The sequence below is a fragment of the Herpailurus yagouaroundi genome, unplaced genomic scaffold, assembly GCF_014898765.1.
Source record: "Herpailurus yagouaroundi ecotype Mexico unplaced genomic scaffold, PumYag 188, whole genome shotgun sequence".
In the NCBI taxonomy this organism is placed as follows: domain Eukaryota; kingdom Metazoa; phylum Chordata; class Mammalia; order Carnivora; family Felidae; genus Herpailurus; species Herpailurus yagouaroundi.
Window position 1 is genome coordinate 12005297 of NW_024412419.1, and position 22298 is coordinate 12027594.

At 39.6% G+C, this 22298-nt stretch overlaps 1 protein-coding gene and 1 pseudogene across 1 annotated transcript in view; one reads left to right on the top strand and one right to left on the bottom strand.

Annotated features, from left to right (window-relative positions):
* Positions 1-22298, top strand: part of DDX1 (DEAD-box helicase 1) — a 37071-nt gene that overhangs the window by 13114 nt on the left and 1659 nt on the right. The window contains exons 13-23 of the mRNA XM_040496116.1: positions 504-642; positions 6075-6135; positions 9486-9584; positions 10425-10514; positions 11480-11668; positions 13383-13434; positions 15603-15749; positions 19666-19757; positions 21025-21097; positions 21250-21322; positions 21406-21448. Coding sequence (XP_040352050.1) covers positions 504-642; positions 6075-6135; positions 9486-9584; positions 10425-10514; positions 11480-11668; positions 13383-13434; positions 15603-15749; positions 19666-19757; positions 21025-21097; positions 21250-21322; positions 21406-21448 — 1058 coding nt within the window. The remainder of the gene's footprint in view (positions 1-503; positions 643-6074; positions 6136-9485; positions 9585-10424; positions 10515-11479; positions 11669-13382; positions 13435-15602; positions 15750-19665; positions 19758-21024; positions 21098-21249; positions 21323-21405; positions 21449-22298) is intronic.
* Positions 4009-4950, bottom strand: LOC121044123 (60S ribosomal protein L5-like; annotated as a pseudogene).

Here is a 22298-nt window from a genome sequence, read left to right on the forward strand (position 1 = left end):
CCTGATCATGATGATGATATCTAGTGTCTCTGAACTTGTGTGTATTCAGTGCCATGGGCACCGTGTCAAGTGCTTTACATGGATCGGTGTTCACTACCCTGTAAGGTAGCACTCTTCCCACCGTACAGACAAAGACCTCGAGGAGCAGGGACTTGACATAACTTGCCCAAGGTCACACACAGCAAGTGGGAGAACTGAATTTAAACCCAAGCAGTTCGAGCCCAGAGCTCGTGCTCTTACCCACTGTATTATTTAAAGTAAATACATTTCATAGCTTGTTTACTTTATCACAAAATATATAATCAATTGCATCTATTGCAGGTAAATTTAAAGAAGCCATAGTTGATGTTAGGAATCTTAGCTTTATTTTGTTTTATGACCACCTCCTATACTTTTTGACAGTTATTGAAAATTCTGATATTGGAATATTTGCGCTGGTGCTTTACAAGTAAAAGTATTGAGGTGTGATTTGAACGTGTTCCAATCATTTCTGTTTTCTTAAGGTAATGCGCAGGTGGCACAAACAAAGTTTCTCCCCAATGCTCCGAAAGCTCTCATCGTCGAGCCCTCCCGAGAGTTAGCTGAACAAACTTTGAATAACGTCAAGCAGTTTAAGAAATATATTGATAATCCTAAATTAAGGTAAAGCTTCCTTTTGCGCTCACATGCCTGTTATTTTTAGGTTTGAGGTATTTTGGAAGAAGAGTGAGATAGAAAAAAAAAATGAGGTAGAAATTCAGTATGCATTTGAATGCACAGGTGGGAGTGTGTAACGATTTAACTTTGATACATAGTAGCAATTATTTTTTTCTCTTTGAACATTTTTATTACACAAAATAATGTTCTGAATGTACACCATTTAGTTTTGTAAGTTTCTTCCAGTATGTTTACATACTATATAAACATTAGGCAAATAATACTGGACCATTTCTTCATGCTCAAAATGTTTAATTTTCATTCATCCCTAAAATTTTATGAACATCCCGTGTATTACATTTTATTTCTAATCCTGAGCGTGTGGTTATTTAGCATCCCATGTTATTTCATTGTTTTTGTTTTTTTTTAACTTGTCTTATTTTTTTATTTTTTTAAGTTTACATCCAAATTAGTTAGCATATAGTGCAACAATGATTTCAGGAGTAGATTTCTCAGTGCCCCTTACCCATTTACCCATCCCCCCTCCCACCTCCAGTAACCCTCTGTTCTCTGTGTTTAAGAGTCTCTTATGTTCTATCCCCCTTCCTGTTTTTATGTTATTTTTGCTTCCCTTCCCTTATGTTCATCTGTTTTGTATCTTTAAGTCCTCATATGAGTGAAGTCATGATATTTGCCTTTCTCTGACTAATTTTGCTTAGCATAATACCCTCCAGTTCCATCCACGTAGTTGTAAATGGCAAGATTTCATTCTTTTTGATTGCCGAGTAATACCCCATAATATATATGTACATATATACATAAGTTTATGTATATAAGTTTATGTATATATATATACATAACATACATATATATGCATGTGTATATACATACATATACATATGTGTATACGTATGTACATATATATGTATGTGCATATATATACATATATATGTATGTACATACTTGTTCATATACAAGCTTATGTATATATATATATGTATATATGTGTGTATATATATATATATATGTATGTATATATACCACATCTTCTTTATCCATTCGTCCATTGACAGACATTTGGACTCTTTCCATACTTTGGCTGTTGTTGATAGTGCTGCTGTATACATGGGGGTGCATGCACCCCTTCGAAACAGCACACCTGTATCCCTTGGGTAAATGCCTAGTAGTGCAGTTGCTGGGTCTTAGGGTAGTTCTGTTTTTAGTTTTTTGAGGAACCTCCATGCTGTTTTCCAGAGTGGCTGCACCAGCTTGCATTCCCAGCAATTTTTTTTTTTTTAATTTTTTTTTCAACGTTTATTTATTTTTGGGACAGAGAGAGACAGAGCATGAACGGGCGAGGGGCAGAGAGAGAGGGAGACACAGAATCAGAAACAGGCTCCAGGCTCTGAGCCATCAGCCCAGAGCCTGACGCGGGGCTCGAACTCACGGACCGCGAGATCGTGACCTGGCTGAAGTCGGACGCTTAACCGACTGCGCCACCCAGGCGCCCCCCAGCAATTATTTTTTATATAAAACTCCTGTTTGATAAGTTCAATAGAAAGTAAATTGGGGGTGCCTGGGTGGCTCACTCAGTTGAGCATCGAGTGTCCAGCTTCGGCTCAGGTCACGATCTCACGGTTTGTGAGTTTGAGCCCCACGTTGGGCTCTGTGCTGACAGCTCGGAGCCTGGAGCCTGTTTCAGATTCTGTGTCTCCCTTCTCTCTCTGCTCCTCCCCTGCTCGTGCTCTGTGTCTCTCTCTCTCAAAAATAAATAAATAAACATTAAAAAAAAAAAAGTAGATTGAGATTTTGCTCTTCCATGAAGTGTCATGGTTTGCAAAACAATATCAGAATAAAAATTAAATTTTTAAAAAATGTTTATATATTTTGAGAGAGAGAGCGGGCAGAGAGAGAGGGAGAGAGAAAGAGAGAAAATCTCCAGTAGGCTCCATGCTCAGTGCAGAGCCTGATGTGGGGCTCCCTCCCACATCCCTGGGATCATGACCTGAGCTGAAATCCAGAGTTGGACGCTTAACTGGCTGAGCCACCCAGGTGCCCTACACACTTTTTTAAGGGAACGTTTCATTCGGTGCTAGGATGCATCACTTCATTTGCATAGAAGGTGTATCACTATTTCTGGCATGTTGGTAAACAGCTTGGGGCGGCTGAGTCCAGCCTGTCTCCCGGGGATGAGAACTTTCCATTCGGGCCCTCTCCAGGCAGAAGGCGCTTCCTTCCAAGACAGCTTGGTGTCAGGAGCTTAATAATGAGAAAGTTTTTGCATTCCCGGAATTAAGTGTGGGAATGTGGGGATGGTGTGAAGGGGAGAGAAACAGCAGAACAAGTTGGGTAAAATGCCTTAGGGATGAGGTCGGGGGACACAACCAGGGTACCTGCTTCGTGTAAGGGACTTGGAATTTGTAAGAGAGTGCTTTTAGTAGAAGAAGTAAAATGCTATTGTGAATTGATTTTTGTGCTACAATTAGGTGTAAAGGTTAACATGCCTGTGGACAAGGACTGGAAGGGAAGATGACTGGTAAAATCAGTTTGTTTATTAAGATGGTAAAATTGTGAGAATACTCATTAGTATTCTGTGTAAACGAGGCTTCCTTGAAAACCCGGCTCAAGTTCCCGTCTGTGAAACTAACCGAATCGTACCAGCCCAGTCCTTTCTCCTTCCTTAGATACCACTGACTGTAAGCCTTGCCTGAACCCTTACACACGGTCATGTGCTAGCGGTCCTTGTTTTAAATATGCACGGTGTTGCTCATCCTCGCTTGCTAGTTTTACACTGCTTAAGGCAGGGGCTGTTCTTTTATATTCCTCAAGCCTACAGTGCTCTGCACACCAGCATAGATTGGTGTGTGTGTGTGTGGGTATCTTCTGCTAAATTTATAGGGGTCAATATATCTGATTGGGATTATGGTAAGAGTCAAGCATTGTAGGAGATGAAATGATGCATCTAGGACCATAGTTTCCAAACCTGGGAACTTTGGGGCCTTATTTAACGATACGGATAGATTTGTTGGTCCTCTCCTGAATGCACGGAGTCAGGATTTCCAGGGAAGAGGAATTAGAACTTTTTTGTTTTCTTGAGGAAGAATGGCAGCTCCTCTGGGTGATCCTTTTAGAGACCTTGTGGCATCTGGTGTTATCAGACTTAGGAACATAATGGCTCTAATGTAGTAGGTTAGGGAATATGCCAAGGTCATGCACGTTCATAGGCTAGAAGTCTCTTTGTGTTGTTTGTTTTTACTGCCTGAATTGCTCAAGTTGCAGATAGAAAACCATAAAGCCAACCTTTAATCAGCCATAGAATTGTAAGACTCTGTTAAGGTCACCTACTTGCTTTTTTTTTTTTTTTTTTTTTTAGCTGTTTAGGGAATAAGTTTATTACTGTCTTTACCTGAAAAATCTTCATAGCAAATTGTGGTTTGGTTTATTGGCTCTCAGCAGCCCTCTCCTGAGCTCTTAAGGAGGCTTGCTTCTTCTGAGCTACCTGATCTTTGTTCCAGGCAAGAGACATCTCTTTTTAACTTTCTTAGGCTTCTTCTCATAGATTGGATTCTCTTGGGTAGCACTGTGAGCTTTCTTACACATCTCCTCCATCATATCTGGAGTTATATTGTTCTCCGGTGTTCAGAAAATTGCTTCTCCTAAGTATCTTCATCTTCTTCCACTAGTAACACAGACAGTCTGCCATGTTGTGACCTATGATGTGCTTCTCATGTCCTTGTGCACTGAATTCCTTGCTCTCTGAATCATAATCAGGGAATCGTTTGGTACTGTGAGGAACAGACAAGCCTCCATCCACAGCTCCCGTGGGGGCCCCCAGAGCTTTATGTGCAGTAGTAGTTTTGGCAAGCCCTGTAGCCAGATAGCAGGCGAAGGCACCGTGTTGAGCGTCAGTGCTCTCCACATTGTGTTCATCTCTGTCACCTCCACTTGGCCTTCGTAGATCTCGTCCATGTCAAACCTGTTGACAAGCCTGCAGGCCAGCAGCGGGCCGGTACAGGATGCTTAATTTCTCAGGCCAGCCTTCACACCACGCTTTGGGAGTTTGTGAACATGAGCCGCACAAACTATCACGTCTCCTTCTGTTGGGGCACAGGCGATCTGACAAATGGTATCCCTGTTGGTTACATGAGCTCTCATCCTGTATTTAGGTGTGTTATATTTACTCTTATCCCAAGTTTCCAAGTGTTTCCAAGCATAGTAATCAGTTTTACCCTCTCATCATCTTCTAAATTTCACTTGGTATGTCTTGAGGTAAGCCTTATTCTTGACAACTTTAACAAATTTCATCCTGCAGAACAGAGACCCTGTCATTTATTTCCTTAATGTTTTCTAGTCTTTTTTAAAAGATTGATCAAATAAGAATAAAATAAAGATGGTTGGTCGATACTTCTGATTGAAAGTTATCTGGCTGCATCAGAAAGTAATTTTGTCTGCTTTGTAAAAAGATAGTTGTGGGGCACCTGGGTGGCTCAATCAGTTGAGCACCCGACTCTTGATTTCGGCTCAGGTCATGATCTCACGGTTTGTGTGCTCTAGCCCCATTTCGGGCCCTGTGCTGAGGATGTGGAACCTGCGTGGGATTCTCTCTCCCTCTCTCTCTGCCCCTGCCCCAGGCCCACACTTGTGTGTGTGCATATATGCTCGCTCTCTCTCTCTCTCTCTCTCTCTCTCTCAAAAGTTAGTAAATATTTAAACAAAAAACACTGTCTTTTTGCAAATAGCTTTAGTGAGATCTAATTCACATATACAATCCATTGCTTAAAGTGTACAGATTGCTTTTAGTTTTTATTCTATTCACAGAGATGTGCAGCTGTCACCAAAACCAATTTTTAAACCTTTCATGACACTCAAAAGAAGCACTGTACCCATTGACAGCCATTCCATGTCCTCATAACCTTCCCATCCCTGGGCAACCCCTGGTTCATTTTCTGACTATAGATTTGCCTTTTTTGGACATTTTACATGAATGGAATTGGATGGTATGTGCTCATTTCTGACCGGCTTTTCTCACTTAGCGTAATGTTTTCAGGATTTGTTCACGATGCAGCATGTATCAGTGCTTAGTTCTTTTTTATTGCCCCAAAGTATCCCATTAGATGCATGTGCCACATTTTTGTTTATTCATTTGTTGGCTGATGGACATTTGGGTTGTTACCACTTTTTGGCTACTGTGCTGTGAACATTAGTATACAGGTTTTTGTGTGGACGTTGTTTTATTTCTCCCGGATCTGTACGTAGGAGTGGAATTTCTGGATCACATAGTAGCCTCACGTTTGATGTTTTCAGGAGCCGTCCAGCTGTGTTCTCAAGTGACACCCCTGTTTTACTTTCCTACTAGTAATGTATGAGTCAAACAGTACAAGTCAAACAGTAAAGCGCTTTAATCTTTTTCTTCATTATCATGATGGTATTTATTTCAGGGAGCTTCTGATAATTGGAGGTGTTGCAGCACGAGATCAGCTCTCTGTTTTGGATAATGGGGTAAGTTGTACTTTTAATTTCTAAGAGGTGGCATGATGGGTTGTCATTTTCGCAGTGTAGTTCTGTTGTGCTTCAGGAAAAATCAAGTGAGGCTGAAATTAGAACAAGGTCAAGTATGTATTCGGAAGCACCTTGGGGGGGGGGGTGTCTTTTCTTTTCATAAGAGTGTACAGCAGTTTCTTTGCACCCCTCATGCAAAATCAGCATACAGGATGTTTGGTTTTTTTCATTTACCTTTTGAGCACTTGAGGATTTTCTTCTTGCTTTCTCATGAATTAAGAGTCCTTTCTTTTGGGGATAATGGAGAAAGAAGAAAGTAGAGTTAAGGGTAGAAATGGAGATCAGCTGGATTGCAGAGAATGTTAAAGTTGTCGCAGGGACCCAAAGGAAGGATGAAGAACGATACAATGTGGCTCCAGAAGGAGGGAGAGAAGTTAGATAAGGGTGGGGGGAGTCTCACAGACTGCTCAGGCAGGCGGTTACAAAGGACAAAGCTAAGACAGTGATCCTCATTATGGGGGAAGAAGCTTGGGATATTCTTAACTGTGCTCATCAATTCTGTGAAGCCAGATATAGATAGGACTTCATAAAATATTTCATGTGTATGAAATAACTTGCTCCTTTCAAATTTCTCTTCCATTTCCTTCCCTAAATATTTTATCATTTAATCTAAACCTCCTGATACTGAGTCACAGTGAGGAAATGTGTCTGCTTCCTCCAGGCCCATTGGTGTCTCTATCAAATGAAATTTTATGCCAACTGGTTTGGATTTGACCTGGTATGATATATTAAAAGCAAAGAATCCCATTGCTATACCTGTTAATACTGGTCTAAGATAGTAATATTGCTTTGATAGGTTTTTATTTGCTGTGTTATATTTTTTAGGGATTGTAAGAGATTTAATATGTTCAGGGTGCCTGGGTGGCTCAGTGGGTTAAGCATCCGACTTCGGCTCAGGTCATGATCTCACGGTTTGTGGGTTCGAGCCCCGCGTCGGGCTCTGTGTCAACAGCTCAGCTTCAGATTCTGTGTCTCCCTCTTTCTCTGCCCCTCCCTTGCTCGTACTCTGTCTCTCTCTCTGAAAAATAAATGAATAAATTAAAAAAGAGAGAGAGAGAGATTTAATATGTTCATTCCTATTCTTGGTTTCTCAAACCCCAATCCATTTTCCCCGCAAGTTACTAAGCTTCTTAACTCCTGTTTTCCAGCTGCAGAGCTTTTAGGGAATTCTATATGATTTGTCAGTCATCTAACATTTGGTACTGGCTAAATCCAATGGCAGAGGTAAAGGCAGTGTTATTCTGTAGCTTTCTTGACCAGATTTGCTTCCATTCTACTTAGCGGATCTCGTATGTTCCATCTCCTTGTTCCATCTCCCGTCATCCTGTGGCTCAGCCCTAGTCCTGTGATGTATCTTACGCTGGACCAGAAGTCAGCTTTGGAGTAAGAGAGTAGAACTGTGTAGTTTAAAAAATATTTTAGAGTTGCACAGTAATGCAGCCTGTGCAGTTGAGGCCTAGGGGAGTGGTTGGAGCTCTTACACAAGTTATGTAAATATTTCCAACTTAACTGACTTTTTTTCTTTAAACCTGTGAGACCTAGTGTCTATATTTCATGTAAAGTGAGTTTTTTTGCTACTGAAATAGAGAAGAGAGGAAATTCACATGTGGGTTGGAGTCCTATAGTAAAGAGATGTTACATCCAGAATCAGAGTGATATTTTGTTCATTGCCCTGTACAGCCCATGTCACGGTGCTTGGCACATGGTTGTTCTTAACACACTTAAACAGGCCTTTATCTTCAGATTTTCAGGCAATATTCTCTACATTGAACTGAAATTTGCTTATTGTTATCAGTACCGATGAAACAATCGCTTCAGAAATGTCTGTTTTATTTTTCATGGGACTATAAATGCCTTCTGTTGGTTCAAATTAAAAGCCAACACAGGATTCTGCTTCTTCAAGTGTCTGTGAGATGTTGAAGTAATGAGACTCCGGTGATAAATTTGTTACGAGAAAATTATGTTTTTAGTCTACAGTGGAGAAAACAAATGAAGAATAGGAGTGAGTTTTCATGCCGATTAATCGAGTAGAAGTTTTGAGTTGTCTAATTGAATGGTTTGATGTAATATTTGTGCTCACACATAGATCTATATATACACTTTAAAACAGTTTACCTTTATTGACTGCTTTCTAGAACTGGACCAAGCCCATCTAAATGCTTACCTACATTGTCTTATTCACTTCCCATGGTAGCCTTCTGAAATGATGCTCTTCTCCATTGTTACAGACTAGGAAGAGGGCTGATAGTAAATATGAAGTCACTTGCCCAAGAGCTTATGCCTCACCGGTAGACCTTACTTCAAAGTCCATGTTCCTGATCACTTTACCTTTGAGCTTGATTAAAAGACGTGTGTGTGAATGGAAAATGTTTGTTATTTGTACTGATATGGGGACTTATTATTCTGTTCCCTGTGTGTATACTTGAAAATTTTTATAATAAAAAGTTAAGTAAAACTTGTTCTTATTTGACTTAGACCTTTACTCAGGTTTGGACTTTGATTTTGAAATTTAGTTTGGGTACTTTGGAGCTGTATCATTTAAATTCTCATGACTTCAGTATTCTAAACTTCAGTTTCCTCATTTAAAAATAGGAATAAAGATAGTATTGTTTTCTGTAGTGGTCATGAGATGATACAGTACTTGTAAAACATTAGCACTGTGCCTGTTCATTATAAGCACTTGACAAGGAGTCATCATGATTGTGTTCCTGGGTAGTCAGAGCATCATCGTTATTAATTATAACTGGATTTATTGAGCACCTGGCACACAAACTGGGCATCAAGTGCCTTCTGTATCTCATCTCTCAGTTGTCACAGCCATGTTGCAAAGCAGATTCCAAAAATGAGAAAATTGAAACGAGAAGAGATTAATTAAGTAAGTTGAGGTCATCCAGCTGGCTAACGGCAGAGCTGGGAATCGAGTCCTGGTTTGATTTGAGTTCCCATAAGATTCATCTGGTTTTCACTTGGAAAATATTTATGTATTTTATATATTAGACTGTAGTTTTATAAATTATTTTATATGTTAGATTATATATATATTATTTTATGTATTAGGCTATTATCAGTTAAGGATGTCAAAATCAGCTACTCAAATCTTCACGTTAATTTCACGCCAAATACAGGTTTGGTAATAGGGCATTATCTATAGCTCCTTTTCTCTGAATTTGGAGCTGTCACTGCTTCAGTATGCATGTTTTCATGGTAAGTAGACCGTTATTGGTTGCTGTTTTATGGTGATTATAATAGTGCTTCGGTTTTCACTGGGTTCTTCTTTTGATATTTTTCAGGTAGATATAGTCGTTGGCACCCCAGGAAGACTAGACGATTTGGTGTCAACTGGGAAGCTGAACTTATCCCAAGTTAGATTCCTGGTCCTGGATGAAGCTGTATGTTGGACTATAGTCATGCTTTAAAAAAAAAAAAAAAAAAAAAGTTTGCTTATGTGTTTGGAGGTAAAACTATGTAGAATGATGGAAAAATACAGTTCATTCATGATCCCAACATGTAGAAATAATCGTTGTTACCAGTTTGGCATATTTTCATCCACTTCTTGTATTCATGTTAATATTATTTTATATAGTAAATCAAGCTGTGTAGGATCTGGGAAATTTTTTTTTTTTTTAAATGTAGTATTATATGTATTTCACATCCTTACTTGTAAATAGGTTTTAAAGGCTGACTAGTGCTCTGTTACATGGATACTTCATGGTTTGTTTAACTACTCTTGTTACTAGATATGTAGATTTGTTTTTTTACTCCAAATAGTGATCTTTGTTGGTACATAAATTACACAGTACAATTATTTCTTTATGTTACAGTTGCAAAATGTGGACTGTAAGGAAATTAATGTCTTGACAGACTTCTAAAGTATTTTCAAAATGGATTGAGTAGTTTTATAACAATGAGATGATTTTTGTTTTCATTTTTTCAAATTAAAATCCTGTGTTTAAGGACATGTGGTAGGAGCTATTAACTCTCATATTCATTCTAGAACATTAGAGTATAGATTTTGGGTTGTTTATTGTCAGCTTTTTCATATTTTAGTTACATGGAATTTAAAGCTGAATTTATAATTTGTCTTTATCCGTTAGAAAATAATCATTTTGGTAATATGGTGGGGATATGTATGCTTATGAATTTGTTTCCATTATCTTTCTACACTTGATTTACAAAAGAAAGATCTAGGTGTTGATTTAAAAATTATGCTTTCTTTCCTTCTCCTTCAGGATGGACTTCTTTCTCAAGGTTACTCTGATTTTATAAATAGGATTCACAGTCAGATTCCTCAGATTACCTCTGATGGGAAAAGACTTCAGGTATGAAATGACTGATATATCCTAAAATACATGTAGACAGTTGTTATGTGTTAATGCTTTTTGTTTTCAAAACATTTTCAAGCATTTGTTTGCAAATGTTTTTGAAATTTGTTTTAAATTTTTTTTTTTTTAACGTTTATTTATTTTTGAGACAGATGGAGACAAAGCATGAACGGGGGAGGGTCAGAGAGAGAGAGGGAGACACAGCATCTGAAACAGGCTCCAGGCTCCAAGCTGTCAGCACAGAGCCTGACGCGGGGCTTAAACTCACGAACCGCGAGAACATGACCTGAGCCGAAGTCGGACGCTTAACCGACTGAGCCACCCAGGCGCCCCTATTTTCTTTTACATTTACATCTTGTCTCAGTGTCTTCTGATTAAGTTAACTACTGTAGAAAACATTTTCTTTGTTACCTGATTACATAGCACACACAAAGAAAGAGTCTTAAAAGCTGCCCGTAGAAATGAAGGATGAGAACTTGAGGAAATTAGGTCGCTGAGGATGATAAGGAAAACATTCTTAGTTGGTTTTTCCTACAGAGCATTAGAGTTTATATTCCAGACTGAGTACTGCTTCCTTTTTGAGGGGAAAATATCTGGAGCTGTTGAAAAACAGTGGTTTCCTTTGTAATTATTTCTTAAGATGTTACTCTTGCTTTTCTCACCCTTCTTTCCTAGGAAGAATTTGAGAGGTGTAGAGGCTTCAAGGGGAGGGAAGGGGACACACGGTAATTTAGGATTTTAGATCTTCAAACACCTTCTCATCTTACCTAGTTTTTGTCGGGCCTTGTGGAATAGAGACGTGGTTTACGCAGGGGTGAGGGGCTGCGGCTCTGAGACCGACCTGCCCAGAGTCATGCCACCAGTTGTTGCTTAGATGCCAGGTTGACATACTTTGGGCCTCACGTTAGGTGGAATTGTAATTAGAACAGTTTAGCTAAATTTTGATTTTTTTGTTTCCCTAGGTGATTGTTTGCTCTGCTACTTTGCACTCTTTTGACGTAAAGAAGCTGTCTGAGAAGATAATGCATTTTCCCACGTGGGTTGATTTAAAAGGAGAAGATTCTGTCCCAGATACTGTGCACCATGTGGTTGTCCCAGTGAACCCCAAAACTGACAGACTCTGGGAAAGGCTTGGGAAAAACCACATTAGAGTAAGTACTTTACAGTGTTAACATTTGTGTGGAATAAAACATCCATAAACTAGCTTAACCTTGGGCTCTTCGTGATTCTTACAGCCAGATACTATACCTAAAAAAAGAGGAGTCCCGCACATGGACCAGAAAAGTTCAGGCCTTGAGGGCACAGAATAAGTGATGGGCTCAACTTTTCTTTTTTCCTCTGTGAGAGTTACTTTCATGATCATCTTGATGTAATTTTTATAAATAAATAGGATTATGTATGTATGTAAGTCTAATTTCAGATACAGTGGTTTTTAGTAGTGTTTTGATGTCCTCTTGAGGTTCCTTATTTTCCTAAAAATCAATTTAATGCGCCCATTTAGTCATTTTCCCACTGATCGTAGATTTACCCGTATAAAATAAGGGTTTGTTACATATTGTAAATACACGATATCCTAAGAGCCACCTTTGCATTCTTATTATTACATTTAAAATTGATTAGTCTTACCTCATGAAGATACAAAGCTTCTGCACAGCAAAGGAAACAATCAACAACATAAAAGGCAACCAATGGAATGGGAAAAGATATTTGCAAATGACATATCGGACAAAGGGCTAGTATCCAAAATCTATAAAGAGCTCACCAAACTCCACACCCGAAAAACAAATAATCCAGTGAAGAAATGGGCAGAAAACATGAATAGACACTTCTCTAAAGAAGACACCCGGATGGCCAACAGGCACATGAAAAGATGCTCAACGTCACTCCTCATCAGGGAAATACAAATCAAAACCACACTCAGATATCACCTCACGCCAGTCAGAGTGGCCAAAATGAACAAAGCAGGAGACTATAGATGCTGGAGAGGATGTGGAGAAACGGGAACCCTCTTGCACTGTTAGTGGGAATGCAAACTGGTGCAGCCGCTCTGGAAAACAGTGTGGAGGTTCCTCAAAAAATTAAAAATAGACCTACCCTATGACCCAGCAATAGCACTGCTAGGAATTTATCCAAGGGATACAGGAGTACTGATGCATAGGGGCACTTGTACCCCAATGTTTATAGCAGCACACTCAACAATAGCCAAATTATGAAAAGAACCTAGATGTCCATCAACTGATGAATGGATAAAGAAATTGTGGTTTATATACACAATGGAGTACCACGTGGCAATGAGAAAGAATGAAATATGGCCCTTTGTAGCAACATGGATGGAACTGGAGAGTGTTATGCTAAGTGAAGTAAGCCATACAGAGAAAGACAGATACCATATGTTTTCACTCTTGTGTGCATCCTGAGAAACTTAACAGGAACCCATGGGGGAGGGGAAGAAAAAAAAAAGAGGTTAGAGTGGGAGAGAGCCAAAGCATAAGAGACTGTTAAAAACTGAGAACAAACTGAGGGCTGATGGGGAGTGGGAGGGAGGGGGAGGGTGGGTGATGGGTATTGAGGAGGGCATCTTTTGGGATGAACACTGGGTGTTGTATGGAAACCAACTTGACAAATTTCATATATTTAAAAAAATAAATAAAAATAAAATAAAATAAAATAAAATTGATTAGTCTTAGATCCACAGTTAATAAAAGGCTTTTCTGAATCTGAAGAATGGTTTTGCCCACATACTTTAAAGACATATGTCTTTATCTAAAGTTAGATACACATTTCTCTTTAAGAAAAAAAACGATACCTGTTTGGAATCCTTACTTACCCACTTGCCACCCTGTTTTTCTCCTTTTCTTTTCATAGACTGATGATGTACATGCAAAAGATAACACAAGGCCTGGTGCTAATAGTCCAGGTAAGTTGAATGAGTGAACAGATGCATGCATGAGTGAGTGAGTGAATGAAGGAATGAATGGGGTTGAAAGATTTTGAAAACAAATTGATTTGTCTTACTGAATTTATGCCCTGTCTGTTCTCATGAAGGATTTGAGGTGACCTACAAAATTAGAACAGGAATTTTGACAATAAAGGTAACAAAAATAATAATAAAGAAATGGGGGAAAATTGACTGGTGTCAGTCAACTTAGAGCAGTATTAACCACTGAATTTCAGATGTTAGTCTCCTGACATCTAAGTCACAAGTATTTTGGATTATGGAATTCTTATTGATTGGAGGATATCAGCAGATTTCTCTGGCAACAGATTTTACATTGGCCCTGAATCCCAGGAGAAACGTCATGTAGGTTCTTCATTTGGGGAATTAATAAAGAAAAATGTCTTTAGTTTACAACTTTGTGAAAGATACAGAAATTATCTTGGAATCGCTTATCTGTTCTTTTTGTGTGCAGTAAAATATTCCCAACACAAAATTGCCCACTTTAACCATTTTTAAAGTGGTCACGTTCAGTGGCATAAAGTTCATCCCTACGTTGTAGTCATTGCCGCCATCCATCTCCAGGACTTTTTTTTTTAATGTTTTTTTCTTTATTATTGAGAGACAGAGTGTGAGCAGGAGAGGGGTAGAGAGAGGGGGGACACAGAATCCGAAGCAGGCTCCAGGCTCCGAGCTGTCAGCACAGAGCCCGACGTGGGGCTCGAACTCACCAACTGTGAGATCATGACCTGAGCCGAAGTCGGTCGCCCAACCGGCTGAGCCACCCAGGTGCCCCAGGACTTTTTCTTCCTCCTAAACAGACACTCCATATCATGAAATATTTACCAGTTTTTAAAAAGTCTAACATTAAATCCTAATTCTTTGAAGATGCTTCTGTGCAGAGCAGAGACGATTTCAGGTGCCTCATATGTTAAAGATCTGCGAAGGTACGCTGTATTGGAAGGATAGTGCTTGTCCAGCCTAGAGTAGGTCTCCGATGTGTGGATTCAGGTGTCTCAGGCGGATCATTGGGAAGGGTTAGACTGCATTTACTTTATGGTTGGATTCATTGGTAGGTTTATGGCCAATATCTAAAAGGTGAATTCTCTGAAATCTTGATTAAATAGAGTTCCTTTGAATTCGGTTTTATGTGCAGTTCCAAATTGATAAGGTGCATGCTCGACTAGCCTTATCGTTGGAGAAGAGCAGAGACCTTGCTAGTTCAAAATAATATATCCTCCCACTGTTAGGGAATGCATGTCATAAAATAAAAATTTTTACTTCTTCAAAATAAATTTTTTCTTATAAATGTTTTGCTTAGTTTATACTGCAATTAGGTATGACCGGAGAGCCTTTAGAAATATGGTGGATTACAGAATTAAAGTTTTGCATTAGATAGTTGAGTAACTGTAGTGTAGCTTCACACTGAAAAATAGAGATTGGGAGGATGATGACTAAGAAATTACAGAGTTCGACGTACAGTTTTCATTCCGTTGAGAAGTATGAACTTTCTGGTGTTAGATTGATTTAAAAAGTCCATTAATTATTTTTAAAAGGGGTTAAAATAATTGAGTAAACATCTCCATGAGAGGTAAGAGCAAAGTTTTGTTGTGGGTATGAAGTTCTGTTTATTTGTGTGTTTATATGTCTGTTTTCCTTCATAAGAGGCGTGGCATAGGTGTTTTTGGCACACTATAAAATGGCATAAACATACACTAACAGAAATAGAAATAAATGAGTTGGGGTGACTCAGTGGCCCAGTGGGTTAAGCGTCCGACTCTTGGTTTCAGCTCCAGTCACGATCTCCCATTTTGTGGGATTGAGCCCCACTTTGGACTCTGTGCTGACAGTGCAGAGCCCGCTTGGGATTCTCTCTGTCCCCCTCTCTCTGCCCCTCCCCCTCTCACGCATGCACCCTCTCTCTCTCGAAATAAATAAAAATAAAACTTAAAGAAAAATGAGCGAATGGATATTCTCACCATTTCATCCTATCTTAATATTTCTTATTTTTGTCTGTACTACTTACATTAAAGCAGAGTTTTTTTCAGGTGGGCAAAGCAGTAAGTGTGTGACTGTAATTATGTGTGTTCATAACAATTTTAGATTGAAATTCTTTTTTTTTTGTTGTGGTGGTGGTGGTGGTATTCAAGAGATGTGGTCTGAAGCTATTAAAATCCTGAAGGGGGAGTATGCTGTCCGGGCGATCAAGGAACACAAGATGGATCAAGCAATTATTTTCTGTAGAACCAAAATTGACTGCGATAACTTGGAGCAATATTTTATGCAACAAGGAGGAGGTAATGTTTCCTCACTTGAAATAAATTGTGTTTATTTCCTCACTTAATCGGTTATTAGTCTCATGTTGGTGCGGTCGAGAACGCGTGCGCTGAATTTAAAGCAGTGGAGGCGCGTTGTCAGTGTCTGTGCTTGTCCAGTACTTTTCCATATGATAAGCCCCAGGAAAACCGCTTTCCACGCAGGCACAGTTTCATTCCAGTGCTCTGAGGCGCTGCTGTCATTTGGAAGAAAGGTGATGGTATTATTTGATATTAAAATGTTGAGGGTGATTATTAAGTAATAGAGTGTATGTCTTCTAAACCAATAAATGAGGAGTAAACCTTCATCTGAAAAAAGGCTAAGAAAGGAAGAGGAAAAAAAATGGGAAAGACAATGGTTAGAAATTACAGAGTAAGACGGCTGGTGGAAAAATCTGTATGAGTGAACGCTCGCTCTAGTATATGTCAGCACGCCAAAGCCTTCTGTTAAAAGGCATACATTGTTAGACTGGATAAAATCTAACCGTATACTGTTTACAAGAGACATACTTAAAACCTGAGGTCATGGAAAGATCAAAAGGGGCTGAAAAAATGTATTAGCTAAACTACTAATCGAAAGAAAGTTGGTCTAGCTGTATTAATAAGAGATGCAAGAGAATTTAAGACAAAAATATTAGCTAGAAATGAAGGTCACTGTGTAATAAAAAATCTAATCTACAATGACTATATGATGATTCTAATTACGCTCCTATGACATGATATATATGAATCAACGTGAAATAATGCCCAACGGGATCTGTCATTAGGGAAATGCAAAATCACAATGTAGTACCACGTACACTCATTGGAATAGCTAGATTACAAATACGACACCCGATTTTGGCAAGGATGTGAAGCCGCTGGGGTGTTCGTATGCTGCTGTTGTCCAGGCACCTTGGTGAAAGGTCTTACATGTTTTAATAAAATTAGCATTGCTGTCTTATGGCTTAGTAATCCAACTCCTAAATATTTGCCTAAGATAAGTAAAATTTACCCAAGACACAGTGAGAAAAGATATGGGCAAGAATGGTCATGGCAGCTTTATTTATAATAGGCCCAAACTGAAAATACACTAAGTGGGCATCCGTGGGGGAATGGCTTAAACCAGATATGAACTATTTATACCGTGGAGTCCGGCCCGGCAGCACAAAGGAATGGACTTCTGGTGGAGGCAGCGACTCCGGGTGAATCTCAGACATGATGCTGAATGAAGGATTTCTTACACAAGACTGTATATGTGTATACTGTATGATTCCACTTACGTGAAGTTCTGGAAGAGTCAGAACTAGTCTTTCATGGAGAAAAAACCCGCAACAGTGGTTTTCCCTGGGACAATGGGAGTGGGGTTATCTGGGAAAGCATGTGGGTTCTTTGTGGGATGACATTCATATTCTCTATCTTGTAGGGCTTTGGGCTACATAGGTACGTGCATTTGTCAAAACTCAGCAAATATACACTTAAGATTTACGCATTTCCTTGTATGTAGTATTTCACGTTAGAGGAAAACAGTAAAACCTAACCAAATAACTACATTCTAGTTAATGAAATGCGTGCTAAACTGTGTGTAGATATTTGCAGTTTACAGTAAAATGCATCAGAAATATAAAAATGAATTGATAGGACAGAGGGACAGATATGGAGTAAAGCAAATATAGTAAATGTTAATGGTATAATCCAGGAGGTGAAAATATAGCTGTTCACTTTTAGAATTCATTCATTGTTGCTGTGTTTGAAATACAGTAGGGGCGCCTGGGTGGCTCAGTCGGTCAAGCGTCTGACTTCGACTCAGGTCATGATCTCGTGGTTTGTGGGTTCGAGCCCCATGTCGGGCTCTGTGCTGACAGCTCAGAGCCTGGAGCCTGCTTTGGGTTCTGTGTCTCCCTCGCTCTCTGTCCCTCCCCCTCTTGTGCTCTGTCTCTCTCTCTCTCTCAAAAATAAATGTTAAAAAAATTTTTAAGAAATATAATAAATGTAAAAATATATAAAGCAAAATTGACAGATGTACAAGGTAACAGGTAAATCCTATTTTCATAATGGGGAAAACTCTAACATATCTCTTTTTATAATTGTTGTATATCAAGGAACCAGAAAACTCTAAAAGAAAATAGAAAATATGAAAAACTTGAAGTAATGGTCATATAAAGAACATGTTACCTCGTTCCTTACAGTGAATAGTTCAGTACCTTTTTTTCCCCCAAGTCATGGCAAACAGACTTGCTTGGTTGGTTGAGTTATAGTGACTGATTCGTAATAAATACTTCTTCCTGTCCATGTTGGTTTTGAATGGAGGATTTGATTATTTGGTTGGGAATGCTGTTAATCAAGCAGTACTATTCCCTAGTTCCTTTCACCTTCCTTCCCTAAATATTCTGGATACTTTTACTTAAAAACCAACTCTCCCAAACCACGATTAAAACCAAAATAACACCGCGTATACCAGACTTCAGAGGTTGAAGAGGGGGAAAATAAAGGATCCCTCCCTTCTCTATACACAGCTCCACCGGGAGTAGGAGTGTATCTAGGATACTTTCCTCAGCCACTCGAGCTCAGAATGCGGCAGACCAGCTGTATGTTGGCCTGCAAGTTCTGATTTCTGTCGTCTCTCCTCTGCATGGTTAGTTCTTGTGTGAGTCATTTTGAGTGGATGGATAGCTCTTCATAATATGCTTTTCCTTGAATTCTGAAGTCTATCGTATTGAACCTAAAATTTACTATGGAGAGTAGTCGTGGCATACTTGTTACCCTGGGCTATCTCATAGTGGAGCCTGTACATTCTATTAAGTTCCGGAAGGTTGTTTGCTCTCACTGTAGTCTGGACCATACTGCTTTGGTTACTGTATCTGCTTGAGTTTCTTTTCGGGATTGGCTACCACTGCACTTCATAGTAGTTCCTCTTCATCTGACCAGTTTGGTTCTTCTAATAATCTGCTTCGGTCAGGGAACCGGATAACTAAGCTGCTTAGGACACCTTGAGGAGGGTAGGGTTATGGGAGTGACCTTTTAGGTAAGGGCCTCCACTTCGTAAAGCCTGTTTTGGTTCTTCCAAGATTGATCTCGGATCTACTTTTTGGTTCCTGGCTTTGTATGGGATAGGTGAAGTTCCCGGTATACACATATGTTTTCCTTTCACTAACACAGTTAGTGAACACAGTTTCACTAACACAGTTAGTTGGTACACTGTTCCATCTACTTCTGTAGATCAGGAAGAGTGACTAAAAATGTCCTTCAAAGCAAATCAGTTTTTGTTTTTTTTTTTTCAACGTTTATTCATTTTTGGGACAGAGAGAGACAGAGCATGAACGGGGGAGGGGCAGAGAGAGAGGGAGACACAGAATCAGAAACCGGCTCCAGGCTCTGAGCCCTCAGCCCAGAGCCCGACGTGGGGCTCGAACTCACAGACCGCGAGATCATGACCTGGCTGAAGTCGGACGCTTAACCGACTGCGCCACCCAGGCGCCCCAGCAAATCAGTTTTAATGCTCATAGAGTTTATTTCAGTGGCATTTTACCTATGATAGAAATTGTGTTAGGGGCGCCTGGGTGGCGCAGTCGGTTAAGCGTCCGACTTCAGCCAGGTCACGATCTCGCGGTCCGTGAGTTCGAGCCCCGCGTCCGGCTCTGGGCTGATGGCTCAGAGCCTGGAGCCGGTTTCCGATTCTGTGTCTCCCTCTCTCTCTGCCCCTCCCCCGTTCATGCTCTGTCTCTCTCTGTCCCAAAAATAAATAAACGTTGAAAAAAAAAAAAAAAAGAAATTGTGTTAATCATGGTTTATGGCAGATTGGGGTATGGATTTCTGTGGAATTATATGGTAACAGTGTAGTCTGAGTGCTATTGGTTTTTTGACATGGTCTTAGGTGTAATGTTTTCCAGGGTTAATTGTTGAATGTGCTTTTCACTAGGACCTGATAAAAAAGGACACCAGTTCTCATGTGTTTGTCTTCATGGTGACAGAAAGCCTCATGAGAGGAAGCAAAACTTGGAAAGATTTAAGGTACTAATATTTAGCTGACTGCATTTCTTTAATACTTCAGAGGGGAATTGTAGCCAGTTTTAATTAGTTCCGGTAAATATCATTAAAAGCAATTGTCCTAGAAATTTCTGACGATGTTTACCCTGTTGGTATATCCTTATCATGGCAGGGTTTAGTCATCTTTAGCAGTCAAATGGTAAATTGTAAGTTCTCTGTCAACACAACACCACTGTAATAAGAATTTTCAACTTAAGGAATTTTAGACACATTCTTTTTAGGTAGCTCTTTTTAAGAGAAGCATCATGGGATAGTTAAACCGTGTCTGGGAGTCTTTTTTTTTTTTTTAATAGTTTGTAGTAATATCCATAGAGAGTTCATAGATTGATTAGGATAGGTATCAGAATACGGTTTTGTGGAATTAAGACTATTTGTAATTGTTTGGGGCACACCGTCCCAGTTCCATGCTTGCAGCCCGTGACCGGGTTGTGTAGCTCTTGGTGGAGGTGGGTTGGGCTTGAGCCTCCAGCCACAGCATTGTCCCTGCTTACCAGTGTGTTTGCCCCAGTGCAGAGTGTGAATATCATCTTCTCTCAGACCCGTCATGTGAGTAGAAGGTGGGAAGCGCTGGGTGAGGCACTTTGGATTCCGCTTCCATGCCGAGCAGAAGTGACGTGGGTAGAAAAGCGTGCTGCGTGGCCACACTTGAGCCACGTCGTGTGCCCTTCTCCGCCCTGGACCTTACCCTGGGCCCCAGGTCAGCGTGTCCTTCCCCTTCCTGTCTCTCACTCTGTGCCTTGGAGCACAAATGACACCCAAAGGCTAATTTGTATTTTTTTGGTGAGAGCACAGGGGCCCCTTCTAGGTTCCTATCTCTTTAGGATTTTTGTTGTCACAGAAAGTGTAACCTCAAGGGAAAACACCTAGTATTCTGAGTTTATTTTAATACGAGGGTAAAGATAATACTTATGTTTTAACATTTTGTTCTATCTGTCTTTTGAATTACCAGTCAGGATTTCTAAAGATAAAGCCACATTATAGCAGTTTAATATTTTTGGTGTGGGAAAAAAGAAAGTAAAAAATGAATCCAATTATTGATTTATTCAGTGTCTTATTTTAGCAGATCATGACTTAAAAATTTAAGACATGGTCCAGTGAATTATGAATATCTGGACCTCTAGTCTGATAGTAACACGTTAGTTATCAGAAGTCTGTCTCATCCAGTGGATGGCCATATTCGTGTTTATTTTTTAGTATACGTACCAGTAAATTCCTTCTCTGTTTTCTCTAGAAAGGAGATGTGAGGTTCTTGATTTGCACAGATGTAGCCGCCAGGGGAATTGACATCCATGGTGTTCCCTACGGTAAGAAGAAAGTTCTGATCCCTGCGGTTTACATTTTATGGAATTCAAAGTAAACCCTCTAATACGTTTGAAATATTTAAAACATCAAACATCTAATACGTTTGAAAATTGTAGAACTAATGGCGACTGGTAATAATTGTTCTTATTTTCAGTTATAAATGTCACTTTGCCTGATGAGAAGCAAAACTACGTCCACCGAATTGGCCGAGTGGGAAGAGCTGAAAGGTGCCGCTGGAGTTTCTCTTTTGTTCTTTTAATATTTGCTTGCTTCTTGAATAAAGTCTAATAAGGATTCTAAAATCTTTCAGGATGGGTCTGGCCATTTCCCTGGTGGCAACAGAGAAAGAAAAGGTAATCTTTTCAGCGCCGTATTATATTCGCTGTTTGTGTTGTTTTAGATGTTGGAAATAAAAGCAGTTTGATTTGTCCATTTACACTGAATTCAGTTGCATATGGAATATAATTGAACATTTTTTTTGTTATTTAAAAAAAATTTTTTTAGTGTTTATTTATGAGACAGAGAGAGAGAGAGAGAGGGAGGGAGACACAGCACAAATGGGGGAGGGGCAGAGAAAGAGGAAGACACAATCCGAAGCAGGCTCCAGGCTTTGAGCTGTCAGCACAGAGCCTGACGCGGGGCTCGAACTAGGAAATGGTGAGACCATGACCTGAGCCAAAGTCAGAAGCTCAACCATCTAGCCACCCAGGCGCCCCTGGAGTATAATTGAACTTTTTAATGGCATCTTTTTTTCTATATTTTCAAATGGACCAATAATGAGATGAAGTGTAGAAAGGAAAATGCAAACTGTGATTTTCACTAATAGCTTTAATATATGTACTCGATTTCACCAAAAACTATTTAAATCCTCTCTGACATTATGCTACAGAAAACTCTATGGGAGAGGATGGGGACTTATCTGGAAACACAATTTGATACAAATTTACAGAAAAGTTGCAAGAATAAGGAGCTCCCACACACTCCGTGTTCAAACCGGCCGTTCGTTTTGCTTTTTATTTCTTATAGAAAACATGTGGACTTTATTTTTGATATAACCTCAATATAGCATTCTCTAGCATTCACTTGTTCGCCCTTGTTTTTATCTGAGAATTCCTTTCTATAATTGACATGCATTCTAGGAAAACCTCAGGACTTTTCTCCAAAAGAACTCTTTCAGCAGACTGAGTTAACGCGTTCCTGAGG